Source organism: Pseudoliparis swirei, chromosome 10 (assembly GCF_029220125.1).
Source record: "Pseudoliparis swirei isolate HS2019 ecotype Mariana Trench chromosome 10, NWPU_hadal_v1, whole genome shotgun sequence".
Taxonomy (NCBI): domain Eukaryota; kingdom Metazoa; phylum Chordata; class Actinopteri; order Perciformes; family Liparidae; genus Pseudoliparis; species Pseudoliparis swirei.
The window spans coordinates 9,864,284-9,884,164 of NC_079397.1; the positions used below are offsets into that span (position 1 = coordinate 9,864,284).

The following is a 19,881-nucleotide window of genomic DNA, read 5'->3' on the forward strand; positions in this document are numbered from 1 at the left end:
CAGTACCGCGAAATAGTGATGGAGTGAGAGCTCCTCCTCCAATCCTGTCTGCTTCAACCTAGTGGAACAGCCACTGCTTCAGCGGGTCTAGTTCATGACTCAGAGCAGTGAGGTTCCTCCATACTGTCGCAGACAGAGAACGTAATATTGACCGTGACTTCACCATTCAGAGAGGGATGAGGCAAACATCGACTTACAAAAGAAGGCTAAAACTATATATGTGGGTTTGACTTTCACAACATGATGCTGCGTTGAGAGTGCGACAAAGTAAAACAAAGGGGAATATGAGGAGGTGTTGTGTAAATCTGTTACTTTGAATTTGTTTACAGTATTTATCCTCAAACAAAAGGCTCAATAAATGTGACCCCGTAATAACTCTGCCCCGACATGCTGAGCTGGACGTCAGTTGAACAGTGCATGGTGCTGATATGACTTATAATACACTTTAGAGATAATTAACACTGGTGCAGAATAAAAAAAAGATTCAATTAACTACAAATACATCTGCTTTGTACTAGACACTGCTCGTAACGTTAAATGAAATGGTAATCGTCCCAGTTTCTGGTCCTGATGCTGATCGTCGCTCTTTTGATTGACACACTGCTTGGAGTGTCTTTCAACACAAGCGAAGACAAATCGTGACGTCGGCAGATTGCTGTGCCACCTCACGGCCGATCTCACTTGTGATTGGCTCACAACAAGGAAGTGTCGGCCCGGCCAATCACAGCAGCGTTTGCGTGCCGATTAGGCAGAATCAACATGGCAGCTCTCTGAGTTTTGCAGGAGGGTACATGGTGTAAATAAACACACATTTCACGTTTTACCGATAACGACAGCGTCTGCGTGTTCGTGTTTAGGACTGGTTGGACCACGGAAGGAAAATGTCGAATGACGGAAACAAGAAACAGTTCTGGAAAAGAAACACAGCGAAGGTTCCTGGCAGGTGAGTGACGTGTTCCCTCCTGCTAGGCTAGCTCAGGGTAGCTAGGCTCACTCAACTGACACCGCACTGTTGAGCTTCAAACGCAACTTCGACTTTCACTCACGGTCCTCCGATATCGCGTACAGTTTGCGAGTTTCACCCCCTGTGGCGTGCCGTTGTCTGTGGTGAACTGTTCTCAGTCACAGGTGACGGCTTTCTGCTTTGAGTTTAGAGCTACGGTGCTAACGGCGGCTAACAGTTGAGCGAATGTACCACAGTCAGAGTTGTAACTTATTATACTTTAACCGCTTTTTAATACGAAGTGACCATAGTTACACAGCAACACGTCCTTTCAATCACACATAACCCCCGAATTGTAGTATTATATGGCATTGTTATGGGTAATAAGAAGCTAACGTGGCTAGCTTGACAGCATCATTTACATTCTCTCTTCTTCACTTCCTCAGCATTCAGCATGTGTACGGCGCACAACATCCACCTCTCGACCCGCTTCTCCATGCTAAGTAAGTTAAAATAACGTCGTCACTGTAGGTTTAATGCACTATGATTTTAATCGAGTTAGTTTGGTGTTCGATTGGACTTTACATTTTCTTTCCTAAGTTTATTTGTTGCTGATGCTAAGTTTGCTCCAGTTGCTAAACGACATAATACCCGAGCTGAAGTTGGCGTACTCTCCTCTCCGTTTGCCCAACGTTTCAAAAGATGAAATTAGGTATTTATTCTGCGTGAAACAGTGGGGGAATATATATATCCTGATCATGGAAGATCCGTGTTAGGTTAGCTGTGTGTGAGGTTAGGTTAAAGGGTTGTCTTTACTTCCTTGCTGATCAGCAACTTCTACTTTATGGATGATTACACAGTACTTTTATTGAACCGTTCGTCCCCGTGGTAAAATATCAGAGGACATCAACATAAGTCAGGCCTTTTTAAAGTTCTTTTTTTAAGGTTAATTTAAATTCACCGTTACCAGTCGAGGATGAGTATTTGGCAGGAAAGAACAAAACAAGTCAACATCTTGATGAGTGCCTACCCATCCGCTCAGAAGACAGATTGACTGATTGATACTGTAAAACATCCCCAGGAATGTGGAAGTGTTTAGTTCTTCCATTCGACAAACTCGCCAGTCGTGACTTCATGGACTGCGATGTGGCCATAATTACATCGCGCTTACCGGTACATGTGTTAAGCTGCATGCATTGGGTCTTGCAGTATAATTCTAGTTACCTTTTGCTTACACTGTATGGCCTGTGCGGTGCCGTAGAGTCCGTGGATGTGCACCCACCGGTCAATCAAGTTGTTGGATGTCTGGTTTGAAAGCTTAAAGTACAAAAGACAAGCTTCAAGTTAGTTTTAGTTGAACCTATTTGAAAGTTTGTAATCATGTCTAGTACAAACTGGTTATTTTACATGATTTGAAGATCTACCAATTACAAAAATTAAGTTGAAGTATCAGTATTTCAGGACTACAGGGTACCTACACAGGTCTTGGGTGTGTGAACATATGAGAATGAATGCATTTTTTACATTTTAATTCATTCATTAAAATAAAAGGCCTGGACTTTTTACAGTAAATGTTTTTTGTATAGCTCAAAAATAACTTAGAAAAACTATAGATTCTTGAAATGTTAAGTGTGTGTACACTTGTAAAACTTTTTTTCATTTAACCATTATTTAGTACTGCATAGGAAATATGTTGGACTTTTTGGACTGTATCTCATTTTACTCACACAGACACAAAGAAAGAAAAACACCCGTATTATTTCGTAAAATACCGTTTATTCCTTTTGACTGATGTTTAATCATGTACATTCCTGAGGGAGTTCTTGTTTTTTGTCCGCGTTTAGTTTCAGACTTCCAAGTTATGATGAAAGTAAGCTAATATGGACCAGTCTCTCTCTCTTTATTATGGTAATCCTTGTCTTTGTAAGAAATCACAGCATCTCCTCCCCTCCCACCTTCCTTTTTTCTGCATCGTACGATAAGGAAAGGTTTAATTAAATTAAATTCTCTTTCTGTTGCATTTCTTGTTCTGGCTGAATTAAATGGCGTCCTTGGCACACAGACAGCAACTCAGTTTCTTTTGAATGTGACCAAGATTCAGTCTTGTTCGGTCTTAAGATCTGCTCGTGATTGTTGTGTTTAAGATTAAATGTCTTGTTTCGAGGTGTGACTCACTTCATTGCGTGTTTTCTGTGTTGTCAGTGGTAATTCTTTCAACAGCGTCTCTTTAAAAAAAAGTGCTAATTCAACTTTATTTCTTCACCCACCTGTCGGTTTCAGAATCAATCACTTCTCATCTTCCCCCGCCGCCTCTTATCCTCACTCCTCTTCTCTGTTTTTGTTTTCTCTCTGTCCTGCAGCCTGATTAAAGCAGTCAACAAGCCTCCTCCGGCCATGCCAGGCAAGCCCAAGAAGGCGACCTCCTTCCAGGAGTTCGAGAGCATTACAAGTGATGCCTGGGACGTTGGCGATGATGATGAGGAGTTGCTGGCCATGGCAGCACAAAACCTTAACATTGAGGTCGTCATGGAGACGGCTAATAAGGTGAACAACGAGAACAAATGTTTTTTTAAAACTTAAGTGTATTTGATAAAAGGCATATTTTTCTGCCACAGAGACTTGGTCTCACGATGATTACTCACCTACTATATAGCAGCATCGTTCATGTTTGACTTTTGGCTGCCCATTAAAAAGCATTTCCATGAATGTTAGTGCCCTTTAAACAATTCAATTCAGTTTATTTGTATAGCCCAATTTCACAAATTACAAATTTGTCTCGGAGTGCTTTACAATCTGTACACATAGACATCCCTGCCCCAAAACCTCACATCGGACCAGGAAAAACTCCCAAATAACCCTTCAGGGGGAAAAAAAGGGAAGAAACCTGCAGGAGAGCAACAGAGGAGGATCCCTCTCCAGGATGGACAGAACAATAGATGTAATGTGTCCAGAAGGACAGATTTAGAGTTTAAATACATTCAATGAATATGACAGAGTGTATGAATAGTTCATAGTAGGCATATTCCACGATGGAGACCTCCACGATCCATCAGGCAGATGGCGGTGGGGAGGAGGAGTGGGCGGAGTCTCAACAGTTGGCGGAGTCTCAACAGGACAGTGGCGTAGTCAGAAGCAGGAATTCCACGGCCCAGACCTCGATGATCCATCAGCAGATAGGATCTATGTCGTCTCATAGGGTCCGATGACCCCATGAGACGTGAAGTCAAAAGGACTCCGGGGAGAAAGCAGAGTTAGTAACGTGTGATTGAGAGATGAAAATTCATCCTTAAGGAGAGAAAAAAGAGGAGATAGGTGCTCAGTGCATCCTAAAACGTCCCCCGGCAGCTATAAGCCTATAGCAGCATATCAAGGGGCTGGACCAGGGCAAACCTGATTCAGCCCTAACTATAAGCTCTGTCTTAAATGAGGTGACTGTGTCTGCCTTTGGACTGAAATTGGAAGCTGGTTCCATAAAAGAGGAGCTTGATAACTAAAGGCTCTGGCTCCCATTCTACTTTTTAAGACTCTAGGAACTACAAGTAGTCCCGCATTTAGTGAGCGTAGCTCTCTAGTGGGGCAATATGGTACTACAAGCTCCTTAAGATATGATGGTGCATCACCAATCAAGGCTTTGTACGTTAAGAGAAGAATTTTAAAAGTGATTCTTGCTTTTACTGGGAGCCAGTGCACAGCAGCTGGTGCAGGAGTGATGTGATCTCTTTTCTTAGTTTTAGTGAGAACACGAGCTGCAGCATTCTGGATCAACTGGAGGGACCTAAGAGATTTATTAGAGCAGCCTGATAATAAGGAGTTGCAGTAATCCAGTCTCGAAGTAACGAACGCGTGAACCAATTTTTCTGCATCTTTTTGAGACAAGATGTGCCTGATTTTTGAAATATTACGTAGATGAAAGAATGCAGTCCTTGAGATTTGCTTTACGTGGGAGTTAAAGGACAAGTCCCGATCAAAGATAACGCCAAGATTCTTTACAGTGGTGTTGGATGCCAGGGCAATGCCGTCTACAGAATCCACATCACCAGATAATTGATCTCTGAGGTGCTCAGGGCCGATTAAAATTACCTTGGTTTTGTCTGAGTTTAACATCAAGAAGTTGCAGGTCATCCATGTTTTTATGTCTTTAAGACATGCTTGAATTTTACAGAGTTGGTTGCTCTCCTCTGGTTTTATCGATAAATATAGTTGAGTGTCATCTGCATAACAATGAAAGTTTATGGAGTGTTTCCTGATAATATTGCCCAAAGGAAGCATGTATAAGGTAAATAAAATTGGTCCAAGCACAGAACCTTGTGGAACTCCGTGATTAACGTTGGTGGTTATCGAGGCGTCATCGTTTACAAATACAAACTGAGATCGATCTGATAAATAGGATTTAAACCAAATTAGTGCCGTGCCTGAAATGCCAATCGACTGCTCCAGTCTCTGTAACAGGATGTCATGGTCAATGGTGTCGAATGCAGCACTAAGGTCTAACAAGACCAGGACAGAGAGGAGTCCTTTATCTGCTGCCATTAAGAGGTCATTTGTAATTTTCACCAGTGCCGTCTCGGTGCTGTGGTGTTTTCTAAATCCTGATTGAAATTTCTCAAATAAACTATTATGATGTAGAAAGTCGCACAACTGATTTGCGACCACTTTCTCAAGGATCTTGGAGAGGAAGGGAGGTTAGAGATCGGTCTGTAGTTAGCCAATACCTCTGGATCCAGAGTGGGCTTCTTCAGGAGAGGTTTAATAACAGCCACCTTGAAGGAGTGTGGTACGTGGCCTGTTAGCAGAGACACATTGATAATATCTAATAGAGAGCCGCCAATTAAAGGCAAAACGTCTTTAAGCAGCCTCGTCGGGATGGGGTCCAAGAGACAGGTAGACGTGTTCAAGTAGAAACCGTTGAAAATAATTGGTCACGGTTGATAGGAGAAAATCCCTCCAAATATACACCAGGGCATACAGCGGTTTCCAAGGCCATTCCACTTGAGGACAGATTGGCACTGGTTAAGGGCAAGAGATTATTAATCTTGTCCCTAATAGTTAAAATCTTTTCATTAAAGAAGTTCATAAAGTCATTACCACTAAGGTTTATAGGAATGCTCGGCTCCACAGAGCTGTGACTCTCTGTCAGCCTGGCTACAGTGCTGAAGAGAAACCTGGGGTTGTTCTTATTTTTTTCTATTACTGATGAGTAATAGGCTGCTCTGGCATTACGGAGGGCCTTCTTATAAGTTTTAAGACTATCTCGCCAAACTAAGCGGGATTCTTCCAGATTAGTTGAACGCCATATGCGTTAAAGCTTTCGTGACGTTTGCTTCAGTTTGCGGGTCTGAGGGTTATACCAGGGAGCAAACCTCCTCTTCCTCACTGTCTTCTTCTTCAGAGGGGCTATCGAGTCCAGTGTCATTCTCAGAGAGCCTATGGCACTGTCAACAAGATGATCAATCTGGGACGGACTAAAGTTAGACCAGGAGTCCTCTGTTATATTGAGACGTGGTATCGAATCAAATACAGAAGGAATCGCTTTAAATTTAGCTACAGCACTGTCAGTTAGACATCTGGTGTAGAAACTTTTGACTAACGGAGTACACTCCGGTAGTATAAATTCAAAAGTTATGAGGTTGTGGTCTGACAGGAGAGGATTCTGTGGGAAGACGTTCAAATGCTCAATGTCAACGCCATAAGTAAGAACAAGATCAAGCGTGTGGCCAAAGCTGTGAGTGGGTTTCTGTACTCTCTGGCAGAAGCCAATCGAGTCCAACAATGAGATGAATGCAGCACTAAGGAAATCATTATCAACATCCACATGGATATTAAAATCTCCAACAATAATAACTTTATCAGTTTTAAGAACCAAACTTGATATAAATTCTGAGAATTCAGATATAAACTCTGAATATGGACCTGGTGGCCGGTACAGAATCACAAATAGAATTGGCTGTAGTGTTTTCCAGGTTGGATGTGAAAGACTAAGAACAAGGCTTTCAAATGAGGTGTAGTGTAATTTTGGTTGAGGATTAATTAATAGGCTCGATTCAAAGATGGCTGCTACTCCACCTCCTCGACCGGTGCCTCGAGGAATGTGAGTATTAATATGACTTGGAGGAGTCGATTCATTTAGGCAGACATATTCTTCATGGCTCAGCCAGGTTTCAGTTAGGCAACATAAATCAATGTGATTATCTGATATTAAATCATTTAGTAACACAGCTTTAGATGACAGAGATCTAATATTTAGGAGACCACATTTAATAGACCTGTTTTGTTGCACTGCTGAAATAATGGTGTTAACTTGTATAAGGTTATTGTGTACGACTCCTCTTCTGCTTACTTTTGATTTATTTAATTGAAGTGGCCGTGGGACAGACACAGTCTCTACTCTAGAGTCATCGGTGGGTAACTGCTCGACAGCGCCATGCGTAACTACATTTTCCATAAACGAATGCTTTGAAATGTTATGCTGACTGAATATCCTTAATAGAATAAACATTAGCTAAATTATATATTCTTGTGAAAATGTCATTTATGTTCTTTTGAGGGATTGAAAAGACATTAATGTGACTAAATGTACTGTTAAAGTTTGTGCTTAACTTTTAAGATTGGTGGAGACGAAAGGAGGTTTGGGGGAGTCACTAATGTGCTTTGTGCATGAATGTTGAATCGCAGGGGAAATTGCACGTTGTTTAATCTTTCTCTTAGAGAATAGAGTGCTGCAGGGATGCCATCTTTTTGTAGACCAAACCTACAAGTTAGCATTACACTGGTTCAGTCGTCAAAAAGCTAATGGGATTTATTTTAGGAGATCATTGCTAATAATAAGCTCTGGACAACAAACATTTATGAAACAGCACTCTAAATTAATACCCATCAGCTCAATCTGCTAACTTAGTTTACAAAAGCCTTTTGTAATACGCTATATGTTACGGTAGGTTCATGGAGTTGTCTCTCTTGTCCGTTGAACCTGAAGCTCACCGGTGCCACGCCTCTTTTTTTTGGTCAACTGAACAGGTCATCGAGAATCACAGCAAGCAGCAGGAGAGACAGAGGCAGGACGACACGACGGAGCTGGAACAGACAGAAGAGGACACACAGGAGGAGGTGGTGGCAGAGGAGGAGGACGACGACAATGAGGAAGACGAGGAGGATGGGGATGGGGATGGGGAAGGAGATGTGACCAACCCAGATGTCTCGTTTGCCTCCCAGAGCAGCTCTTACACTGATGGCCGCCTTGTAAAGTCCCACAGCGAAGCTCCAATTGGGTCACCTAAAGGTCAGCGAGCACCGTTGCTCAGTGTCCTAAAAAGTGTTCTGGCTCATGTCTCCTGCTTACTAAAAGCTAGACTGCTTATGCTTTCTTTCTTTTTTTGTTACTTTTTAAGTGCACATGTGTTTGAATTATAGTGACTAAAACCCATCTATAACGGTAAGACTGTTCTCAAGAATTGCCCCATACCTGTCCAAAAGTTTAACCTCAGTCCACAATTATAGTTTGGTTATGGTTACATTATTTCATTTTAGTCTAACTATAAAGAGTCCTTCAACCAATGTGTCCTGTATATGAGGGCACATGTGGGACATAACAAATGTCACCATATCAACTTTTAGTGCTGTTATTAACCCTTGTGTTGCCTTAGGGTCATTTTGACCCGAATCAATACCTCCCCTCCCCTGCCTAGGATTAATTTGACCCCATGTTATGTGTAATTGTTCTTTTTGTTCTCAACAAACAACAACACACAGCCTCAACTTAAACTTTTAAACTTGGAAAATTTATTAATTTTTTTTTTTAATTTTTGGCGTCAAATTGTCAAATTGAACCCAAAAGTAAAAAAAAATATAAAATAAAAACAGGAGGCAGGGTGAACATTGATCATGAATGACCCAAAAGGCGGGGGAGGTGGGGAGTTCGGGCCAAAATGACCCAAAAGCAATGACCCTAAACAACAGCACTAAGAATAGTTAAAAAAGGTTTTTTATATTTATTTACTGCGGTCCCACAACTTTTTGGGTTCTCCACATTAAAATAGTCAACAGAACCACTTGGTATCCAAACAGCAGAGAAATGAGGGCAACATATTTGGCGGAAACACACACACACACGCACAATTGAAGTGGGGCTAGATTACTTTCACAATATTATCATATTTGTATTATTAATATTTATTTATTTATTTTTACCGGTATTTAACAGCCATATGTTGTGGTGAAGTGCTATTTGTCATCATAATCCGTGATATGTCTGTTTCTGCCCCTTCCTCTTTCACCTTCCTTTACTCTTATATATAGATGCATCTTATAGATACATCTATAAAGACGGAAGTGGAAAGAGACACTTCCCCTCCAACTCCTCCTTGTTAGTTTGGCTCTGTTTCCCCTGTTAGTACACAACAACTGTCATGTGTCATGGCGCCTGTTGGACCCGTGTCACTGTTCAAGACCTCCTCTAAAAGTATTTGGTTCCTCAAAACAGGGGCACCGCACCCTTGAGTGAAACGGCATCATCCCCTCTCTTTTAATAGGAAAGGCAAGACAACAAGGTTGTACTGCTGCCTCCTAGATTATAACATCAGCAGCAGACTCTGCACACGGTGAACGTCTGGCTGGCTATTGTGCTGTCCGCCCGTCTGCCTGGCTGCCCGTCTGCCTGGCTGCCTGCCAGCCCGCCTGTTGCTGGGCTCCCAATGCAGATAACACAAGGAGCCCGTTGCCTTCAGGCATTTCCTCTTATCTCCTCGGAGAAGACGACACACCGGCCCGCATGCGCTCCGCGTCTACACGGGGGATACGTGAGCGAGATACTCCGAGCGTGCAGCAAAACACGGACGCGTAGATAGAAACCCTGATGCATGCACACGCAATGTTACGTGGCGGGTGGGTAAACAAACTCGATATGCACAGTTCCAGTGAGGCTCACTGCTGGTTTTCTGCGTCTCATTTCTTTGTAGATTTTGATTTTGCGCTCTTTCTCTTCTCTTATTGCGCCTGTGATGACAGCAGGGAATAGCGTGAACCCGTCTAATTAGATGGCGGCACACAGCAGCAGAGCCTTCATTACTGAGGCCCAGACTCCCTCCGTATACTTCAGCATTACCGACTCATGCGTCGCACCGGCCATCCCGGTGCCCTGCCGCGCTAGAGAGTGACACGCAAACACACAGCTGGTGGTCACTTGGCTCTGTGAAGCTGCTGGGGAAGGACCCTATTTTGGTACTTTAATGTATCCTTTCTTCCCGAAATAACAATGCAGTAAATTATGAGTGAGAAGTGAATATTATTAACTTCCTCTTTCTTGGCTTCGTCTTTTACAGCCACCCCTTTTTTTTCTTCAAAGTTCAGAGTTATTAAATGGGCTATAATAAATGCGTTGTGTTAAAAGTGTACAAAAAGGTTCCACCACAAAGAAGCCTCTCCGCAGGCTTTGAGCATCTTTTTTTAAAAACATTTTTGGAAGTGCAAATAAAGCAGCCAGGAACAGATTTGTAGCTTTTTATATGTCTGTGTTTAAAACCGGCACCATTCCAGGTTTCTTAATTGCCGCTGAGTGTTTGTGGAACTCAATGCGCAGCATGTGTGGCGGCTTGCTACATCGCTGAGAAATGTTGGCAGTGCTGTTCGCGGGGATCCTTTATGAACTTGTTCCTACTGTGACAGAAGGAGCATCCCTCTCCATGACCTCGCCAGCTTGTTCATAAGTTGCCTTTTGTGGTGCCGATGTCTCTTTCTGTCTTATTTAAGCACATCTGCGGGAACATGTGGCACTCAGCAGACTGAATTATTCCGTTTGTCTAGCCGTCATAAAGCCCTCGCAGTTGAATCTGAATGTTTTGCCTCCGCCACAACTGCTGCCTTCCTCGAGGCTCGCTGCAGAACAAGCCACTAAACAGTGACTGCATTCATCACCACCTAAAAAGGATCCACATCAAAACGCTAAAGAATAGAATTGACGCTTATTTCCGAATTTAGGGTACTGTCGCATGATGTAAGTCGTTTTTGCCAAATTCCTACTCGAGTGCTTTGTTTGGTACGGATTTCAATTGTAGCTAAAAATAAACCAAACGGCTCCTTTAACCTGAGGATGCAGTTCTTCCACTGAACTTTGCTAACTAGCAAACTAGTCAGCGCGCTGACATTGAAAGTTGCTGCGCACATCAGTAGCTGTGCTGCTTCTAATCACTGCAAGTCGCCAGAGTGTCACCTTCCTGCCGCTGAAATGGAAGCGTGATGCAGGCTGTGAACATTTCTTCCCCCACAGGAAGAGGCTAATCAAGGTTTTTATACCGCAGTACAAGAACTGACCTCCAAAACAGAATCAGGGGACCACTCTGTTCAGAAGAAGCTGGACTCAATAATGCCGGGCCTTCGGTGTCGAGTGCCCCGAGTGAAGTCCACTAATTCAAATGTTCAGCCGATGGAAGGTCACGGGTCTCGGGATGACTGTGTCCGTTCGTTCAGCCGGCCCGAGCCACCACTCTGGTCCGGGCTGAAATGTCTCCAGAACTATGATCGGTTGCATATTTTACACACACATTCATCTCCACTTCAGGATGAATTTTAATAACTTGGATGACCCCCCCCTCCCCCCATGATAATTTCCTCTAGAGTTTTTCAAATCTGGAGATGTTTGTGCGGGGGCAATGAATGGAAGGAAAAAAAGAAGGGGAAAAAAAACCTAGCACACTAGTTATAATATTAGTTGTCGAAAGAAGATTGGGCGACTGTGGTCAGTGGTTAACGGGTCCATCTTTCAATCAGGGGGTTGGCGGTTCAATCCCCGCCCTAGTCGATGTGTCCTTGAGCCAGACCCTTGACCCTGAATTGCTCCCTGTATCCGTGTCTACGGTGTATGAATGTAACATGATTGCAAGTCGCATTGGATAAAAGCGCCAGCTAAATGTCATGTCATGTAAAAGATTGCATAGGACATCCTGAATACATGTGATTTGGTTAAAGCGATGCACTTCAATACTCTGAGATGAATGTCTTTGGACAGAATGCATTTGCTGGAGTCTGAAGTATTCCATTGGCCGTCAACACGGCTGCAAGAACCTGTGCCGCGCCGTCTGCAAGCCCACCAGTTGTTTGTGTGCTCATGTAACTCTCCACCTGTTCACGCTCCCACCAGATGCAGCGGGTGAGCACGCAGCCCTCCACAGACAACGCTCTCTGCCCCACCGGCCGCCCGTCATCCCGCTCGTGGCTCGCATGGCCGACCAGAACACATCTGGCACCCCGGTCATGACCGAGAGGGAAGCGTCCCGTCTGGACAAGTTCAAACAGTTGTTGGCTGGCCCCAACACAGATCTGGGTAAGAGGCGCTCATCCCGAGGTCCCCGCTCATCTGCACAATCCACTCGTCTGCAGTGTTGACCCGTCTCGCTTTTTTCCCCTTCTCATCTTTTGTCTAGTCCTGCCTTTTTTGTTCTCCTGCTGTTTCTTCTCTTTCCTTTGCACTCTCTTGCTCCTCACTCTGTCTGCCAGCTGTGCTGCGCTTTTAATGATGCTGTGAGGGTGAAAGTCATCCAGCCATCTGGACATGCAGATTACAAGGGGGGGGGGGAAATAAATACCGCCAACAACAAAAGCAAATGGCAGGCCTTTGTTCTAACCAAATGACAAGCCTTTATTGTTTATCCAACCCCAGGGACTGTCTGCTCCCACTGCCACCCCGGTGGCCATGACAGCCTTGCAGAGCTTCCTCTTTACCGTGGACTTCGTGTCCCCTGAAACTACATTTTGGCGACTGCTACACGCCAATTTGGCAGAGGCAATCGGACGAAGCTCAAGAGTTTTTACATAATTTTTTTTAAAGCTACAGTTGAATTGAATGAAGGTGGTAAAGCAATGATTTTAAAAGGCTTAAAGAAATATGAAAGTTCTCAGCAGCGTCTGAAGTGACATCCGACACTGCGGAGCACAGGGGAAACTAATACTATCTAAGTATTTATATAGATAGTAACCTGTGGAAGTAATCGGTAAACATGTCATCATAATGATGGTAAATACATAAAAAATGTCGACGTAAAATGCTGTATGTATTTACAGGTTAATTGCTATTTAACAACTACATATTTTGCAACACCGTCATAACATACATGATGTCTTGACACACCATTTAAGCGCCTAAGCAAGCATAAGTTTGAAATGGGTTTATACTCTTTTACGCTTTAAAAATGGCGCTTCTGTGCGTTTCGTTGGTGAGTCGATTAGACGACAGAATTGTACGAGAGTTAGTCGACTAAGAGTTGCTCTGGTCAAGGACAGCCCTACAAACTACAGCAAAGCTAACGTTAGAAATGGGATCCAATCACCTCCAACAGTTATGGCAGAAGCACAGAGGATGACTCATTAAATATATTGTGTGTAGATTCCAACTCTTGGTAACATCTCTGTTAGAATCCTGTTTGAGTGAAGAACGTAAAGGTTGTAGTTTTTTAGTGTTTGTGTGTGTGTACGCTGCATTGTGTGGATGTATGTGTGTGTGTGTGTGTGTGTGTGCCTGACAGAAGGGGAGCATGAAGCGAGACCAGGGCAGAGAATTCCCAAAGTGCAGCGCTCAGCGTAGATCGGGTTATGTGCCTGTCTAAATACCCTAAATGTGCTAAATACAAAAAGAGCGTGTCGGAGATACTTCAGTGCAGAAATGACACAGTTTAAATACCGTTGCCTCCATTCTGAAATGGTGGCTGTGGGCCTAATTTACCACACCACTGTTTGCTTTCACTTATTAGAAACACGGCTTTTGTTCAGATCCTCTTGTATTCGTATCCTTTGGCATATTTTTGCGAGAGTCCTCTCAGTTTTTCTAATCCGCTCCGTTTCCGCTGCTCGCTGCGAGTGCATACTCAACACTTCCTCATCTGTCTCGCATCCAACGCCGTGCAGTGTTTCAGAAGGCATAATCCCAAGCCTGAAAGGCTGTGACTGATACATTTTTATAAATATATAATAACCGCTGCCATGTCTCGGGCTTGGACAGAAGCTATTCAGGTTTATGTAGGGTTGGGTCTGATTTAATTTTGGCCCCGTCAGAGCTCTATCGTCAATAATGAGCTAATATTGGCTTTTTTATTGACTTTGTGCAAAGTTCCCTCATATTATGTGCATTTAAACGCACCAATATTTCCTCTCTGTGCATTTGTTATAACAGTAATGATTAATGTTAATCATATTTGCATTGCCACCGGTCGATCACCTCCACCAGCATGTGAAACTGCATCCACAAATCATATTCTGTCAACAGCTGATTGGTTTATAATTTGAATAAAAGTGACAATTTGTAGACTAGTTTGAGACACATACACACACTCACACTCGCGCACACCGGAGCGTTGGCTAAGATCCTAAAATGTAAATGCTGGATTTCATTAAGTGTGAATGGCCTTCGTCAGCACAGTCTTCACCTCTACGTGTGATCCCCTTGAAAAGTTTCTGCAGACAAACTGGTTCACAAGTCGTCAGCGTTGGTCAACATTGGTCGTCTCCAGGTGGCGGCCCCCGATTAGGGCCCGCCAGGCGTCGCAAGCCGGCTGTCTACATCTAGTTTAGACTCTGCGTCGTGATTAGATAGTCCAGAGCCGGCGAGCCACGCTGCTGGCAGCGTGAAATACGAACTTCATGGGACCTAATTAAGTGCAGGATTGGGCAGATAAGATAAGATGAAACTTTAATGATCCCCCGTGAGGAAATTGGGTCATTGCAGCAGCAAATAATGGGATATAGATGAGAATACAAAAAGCCACCATCTGAAGGAAGCGTCGTGTACCGTCAAATGTTTCTCCAACAAAAATAAATGTTTCTGCAAAATGACGAGTCGTTATTAGACCTTGGTGTAGAAAGTTTCTCTATATTTAGTTCTGGATACGTCTGAGAGACACTGATGTAGTGGCTTCCACATGTCACCATCTTCACGTTAGCACATTGTTAGCAGCTGTCAGTGAAGAGGAAGATGACAAGACGGATTAAACTCCTCGTCCTCGAGGCAGAGGTCACTGTTGCTGCTCGCCGTCCGTGACACGCATACACACTCGACATAGAAATTCCCTCACGTGCCGGTTGGCACTGTCGTCGGGGACGCCGCCCCCTTATGTAAAGGAGAAACTCGACCGGCTGTCCTTGAGCTCAAAGGAAGAGGCGGCATGGGATGATCCATCGGTCAGCTTCCTCACTTGAACGGTGCAATTAATAGCGGAGGCAGCCATGTTATTTTTGGGCCAAGTGTGTTTTGTCTCCGCCTGACCGTTGTTGGTCAGCGTGTGACGATGTGGGATTTAAAAAACAAAAAACCGATGGACCGAGCGCATTGCTGTGCATTCTAACCACCTCCGCTTTGTCTTGCAGGCTCGTTAGTCTCCTCATGGAAGCAAATGTACGCTTTTCATGCTCGTGTGATATGAAAGTTTGCCTGTAGGTATGTTCGTCACACGTAAACTGGATTTAATTGCGCGAGATGGACGCTGGGTTATTTTTTTGGGAGGGAATCGGCCCCACTCGCCGCCAGTGTACTCGCGTCTGTAACGCCCTTGTCAGTTTCCCTCTCCCTCCACTGAGCCTTGCGACAGGTTGTGCTCGCGGCCCGTTTAGCGTGTAAGGTCACGGAGAAGGTGACGACCTACGCGCGTGTGAGAGGAGGGTGATTGATGTCGGGTTGATTTCCGCTAATTATTCCTGATGCCCCAAGGCGAGCCTGTCTGTTGAGTGAACCTGATCACAGCCCCCGCTGGCTGAACGCTGAGGAGGAGGGAGCTATTTTAGCTGGGAACCAGAGAGGAGGGGGAAAAAAGTCCCCTCACCAGTTTCACTTCTCGTTAATGCAACACTTGCTCTGTGTTTACGCTTTATTTGCAGACGGGTGCAAGTTGCCAACTGCCAGTTGGAGAAACGTGCTGCGATAAATAGCCAATTACTTGACTTTCTAGCGTAGCCCAATCCACGAGCATGCTTTTAACGAACAAGCTTAAATCCAAAGAGCATAACGAATATATCCGTTTTGGTGGTGAGGTGACCACTGTCATCTCTAATTTCGTGGTCTAGGAATAAAAAAGATGAGCTTTTCGCTCCTAATTTAGAACCTGTGGTTTCCTAGTTCCTGGGACTTGTTGTTAAAAAGGTCTGTTGGCTGTTAATTGGTGATTAGCAACACCTGGTGGCATTTTCACTGCATGCCAACAACGAGGGAAACGGAAGCAACACGAGCGGATCTGACATATTTCCATATTCCTATTTGTGTTCTGTGTTGAGCTGTTCACTTTCCAGCTTCTAAACAAAAGGTATTATTTATTCTATATTATCTTTAAAACAAAAATTTTATTATGAGACCACGAGCTGGCATTTGACATCAAGCAGTTATTGCTGGCTGGCAGAAATACTGCTGTTGCTATGGCAATAGTCCTTTCCCCTTCTTCTCCATCCCGGCAATTTATCCATTCCCTATCTTTCACAACCTTTTTTCATTAGTCGCCTTTCTTGTTTGTCTCTCTTTCCTCTTCCTCTTCTCTCTTTCAAACAAAAAAAGGCTCTCTCTGGGTGGTCTTTGTACGCCTCTACCTCTCTTTCTTTCTCACACACACACACACACACACTCCCACTCATGTTCATCAACATGCGTCGAGGGCAATTTGCGGTGTTGCTCCACGCGCTGTCGACGCCATAAATACCATGAAAGAACACAGACACAAAGAGACCTGCCAACCACCAAAAAGAAAAGGCAAGAATATGCACACTTCCTCCCGTCGCCGTGTGTCTCCGCTCTCTGTTGGGGGTGCTGCAGCTCTTTGTTACACCGCCACCACTCCAGTGTGTCTTCTCTCCCCCGAGCCGCCGTCACCCTTTACCGCGGCGACTATGGTGAGGAGGGTCCGCCTCTATCTCCGCCACAGTTTGCCAGTTTGCTTGCGTGGCGCCGCAATCCCGTGACACAGCGCCGCCACCGTGTGACAGGCTTACCATCGGCGCCGCTCGCAAAGTTATAAGCCGCCATCAAAGTGGGAAGTGGTGATGTAATTCAATTGAACTCAGTCCTAATGCCGTGTGTGTGTTTTATATTTGAGACAAGTATGCGGCCGTCTGTGGTTAGCAGGTCCGTCTTTCAGGCCGAGGTCTGCCAGTTCCATCCCCAGCTTTGCTAGCCCTAGTCGATGTGTCCTTGAGCAAGGCACCTAACCCTGAATTGCTCCCCGTAACTGTGTCTACGGTATATGATTGTAAGTCGCTTTGGATAAAAGAGTCTGCTAAATGAAATGCCCCGTCGGTGGTTTCTCCTGAACTCGTGTCCTCTCCTAAAGTGTTAGAAGCTGGACTTCCCTGCATTCTGTTATTTCCCGTTCTTGCCGCTTTAAACCCAACACAAACTCAAAGCCAGCAAATGAAGATGGTGGAATCTCCATTTTTAAATTTTTGTTTTGTCCAATGTTTGACAAATGTCCAAAGTGACCGCTTCAAACCGCTCGCTTTGTTAACGGCCCAAAATGCAACACTAATTCACAAAATGTGAAAACATCTACGTCTGCCAAAGTGGAACCAGGGTATTTTTTTGTTTCACAGGATAAGTTGGTTATAACATGTTTACAGAATCTTTTTATTTATTGACTAATTGATCAGGCTATTTCAAGTGTAGAAGATAACATGAGTAGTGATTGGAAAGGATGTTTTTATGTGTTATTTTTACTGAATTTCACAACTCTTTTTATCCTTTAAAACTGGTTTCATTACGCATATGAATGAAATGCATTCCATGCAATACAACCAAATTGACTATCCACGTTTCTGTTAACACACGCACACACACACACACACACTGTTGCACCCTCATCTGGGCTCAGTGTCCTCTCCCGGCCATCTGGGCCATCCATCAGGTCTCCTGAGCAGGTCTAATCCAGAGGGTAGGGATGCACCGATCTGATCGGCCGATATTCCCATTATCGGTTTTGATCAAAACGGCCGATCAGATGACGTAACATCTGCGAGAACTATCAGACGTTTCAATGGCCGCGCATCGCAACGGAGACGATGCGCCCGGCGAGGGCCGGCAGAGTGAGAGGTCCACGAGGGGATCCTCACGCACCGAGCGGCGTCCCCGTCCCCCGAGTTGAATCTCTGGGTCAACTCAGCCGACTCTCACATGTCTGCCCCTATAGACTGATGTTGATGGTAAACGCATTCGATCGGAAGCGCGCGAGGGTTTTGATAAAGTTAGCGGAAGGATTTAAGTGACAACATCAGGTTTTGCAAAGTTAGCGGAATGAACCACGTGAAACAACATCCGTTTTTCAAAATAAGATGTCGACAAATCATACACGAACATATAAAAGTAAACAATGATCTGATTTTATATCTTTATAGATCGTTTCTGAGATTTAGCTTAAATTATGCTAACATTAAAACATTTTTACTGTACCAAGGAAGAGTTTATAAAAATAAGTCAGACTTTTGTATGTTAAAAAAAGTCCTGTATAGAGTTCCAGGAAATGAATGATGCAGATGTGTTCCATACATATCTGAAATCCCCTCCAATAGCAATCAAACAATTTTAATGTATCAATTAGGACAGTCCTAAATGTTTAAAGAAATCGGTAATTTCTTTAATGTTTGAGTTGCTTTATAAATGTATTTCCTCATAGTCCCAGGCAATAATGCTACACAATAAATAGAATGCTTCAATCGACACCGTGATCGGTGATCGGTATTATCGGATCGGCAGGTACTGATTTCAGTGATCGGTGATCGGCACCAAAAAACCTGATCGGTGCATCTCTACCAGAGGGGAGTATCTTTAGTCCCATTAGTTTATGAGCCGCCTGCTCCGCGGCGCCATCACTTTGTCCTCACACGGCGTTCAAGGTTTATAGGAGGGGAGCATAACTTTTTAATGAACTGCGTGATAAAGGTGTCCTGATTGTATTCTTGGTTCTGACCTCACTGGCAACATGGCATCGGATGACACGGAGACAACGGCGGAGTTCACACAGGTGGCACACATTGTGATGGCAGAGACACGCATGTGAGCGACTTCTCTTCTTGCTGCATTCAAAAGCAGTGCATGATTTGCAGAGGTGGCTGAGTTGGTGTGTGTGTGTGTGTGTGTGTGTTGGCGCGTGTTGCCGTGAACCTTGTGGTGTTTTGCCCCAGTGGTCGCGCTCCGTCTGAATGATGCCTGCATAGTGCATGGCTCCGGCCTGCCAACCGCCTTCCCTCCTGCTCCCATCAGCTCCCTGCTCAGCCAGCACTGACTGACAGCGCTGCTCGCTGCCTTCTGCTCTCCGTACACAACCGTGCACATCGTCCGTCTGACCGGCTGACTGACAGGCAGACATGGCGGAAGTGCGGACACACACACGATTACATACACACACACACGCACACTTATACACAGAATTAAATTTAACATTTTTCACACAGACTTCAGAGGGGTTCGAGACCGAGGTGACAAAATAAGTAGTCTGTAGCTTTCCTGAATTGGCTGAAGACTCATCGATGATCAGTATCGAGGGTAAAACATGTTGAGTTGTTTTGCCGATCCTTGATTAAAAAACAATCCGACCCGTGAGCTCTGATGCGTTGAACCACTAAGCAGCTGTCATTTCTGCTTCCTTAATTTGCATCTCTTTCCCTCCTCTCTGTCCTGTTGTCGTTACACACATGTCTGAACTGGCAGTAATTTACATTATAACACATTTCTGTGTCATTCCAATTGAGGTTATTTGACATTGAGGTTTGAAGCCACCCTGTTTTTCATCTAGGAAACTCCAACTTGTGTTAATCCGATGTAACTCCCTCGCTAAGCTCCTCTTTCCGATTTTACTTTCAATATCATGGTTGACTTAAAAAGTCGAAATAAAATACAAATGTGGTATTTAGTCCAATGTTGCCCTTCTGAATGTTTCAAGAGTCATTGAGCATTCATTAGCTCCCGAGGGTCCGTCGTCAGAGCAGTGGTG

The 19,881-nt window shown here is 44.2% G+C and overlaps 1 protein-coding gene across 3 annotated transcripts in view; it reads left to right on the forward strand.

Moving 5' to 3' along the window:
- The first annotated feature begins 754 nt into the window (after nucleotides 1-754).
- The window catches only part of tbc1d22a (TBC1 domain family, member 22a), a 113,684-nt gene continuing 94,557 nt past the window's right edge, over nucleotides 755-19,881 (forward strand). For all 3 annotated transcript variants that reach the window (XM_056424453.1, XM_056424455.1, XM_056424454.1), the window contains exons 1-5: nucleotides 755-943; nucleotides 1,390-1,446; nucleotides 3,304-3,487; nucleotides 7,958-8,219; nucleotides 12,072-12,254. In XM_056424453.1, the coding sequence (XP_056280428.1) occupies nucleotides 882-943; nucleotides 1,390-1,446; nucleotides 3,304-3,487; nucleotides 7,958-8,219; nucleotides 12,072-12,254 (748 nt within the window). In that variant the 5' untranslated portion in view covers nucleotides 755-881. The remainder of the gene's footprint in view (nucleotides 944-1,389; nucleotides 1,447-3,303; nucleotides 3,488-7,957; nucleotides 8,220-12,071; nucleotides 12,255-19,881) is intronic.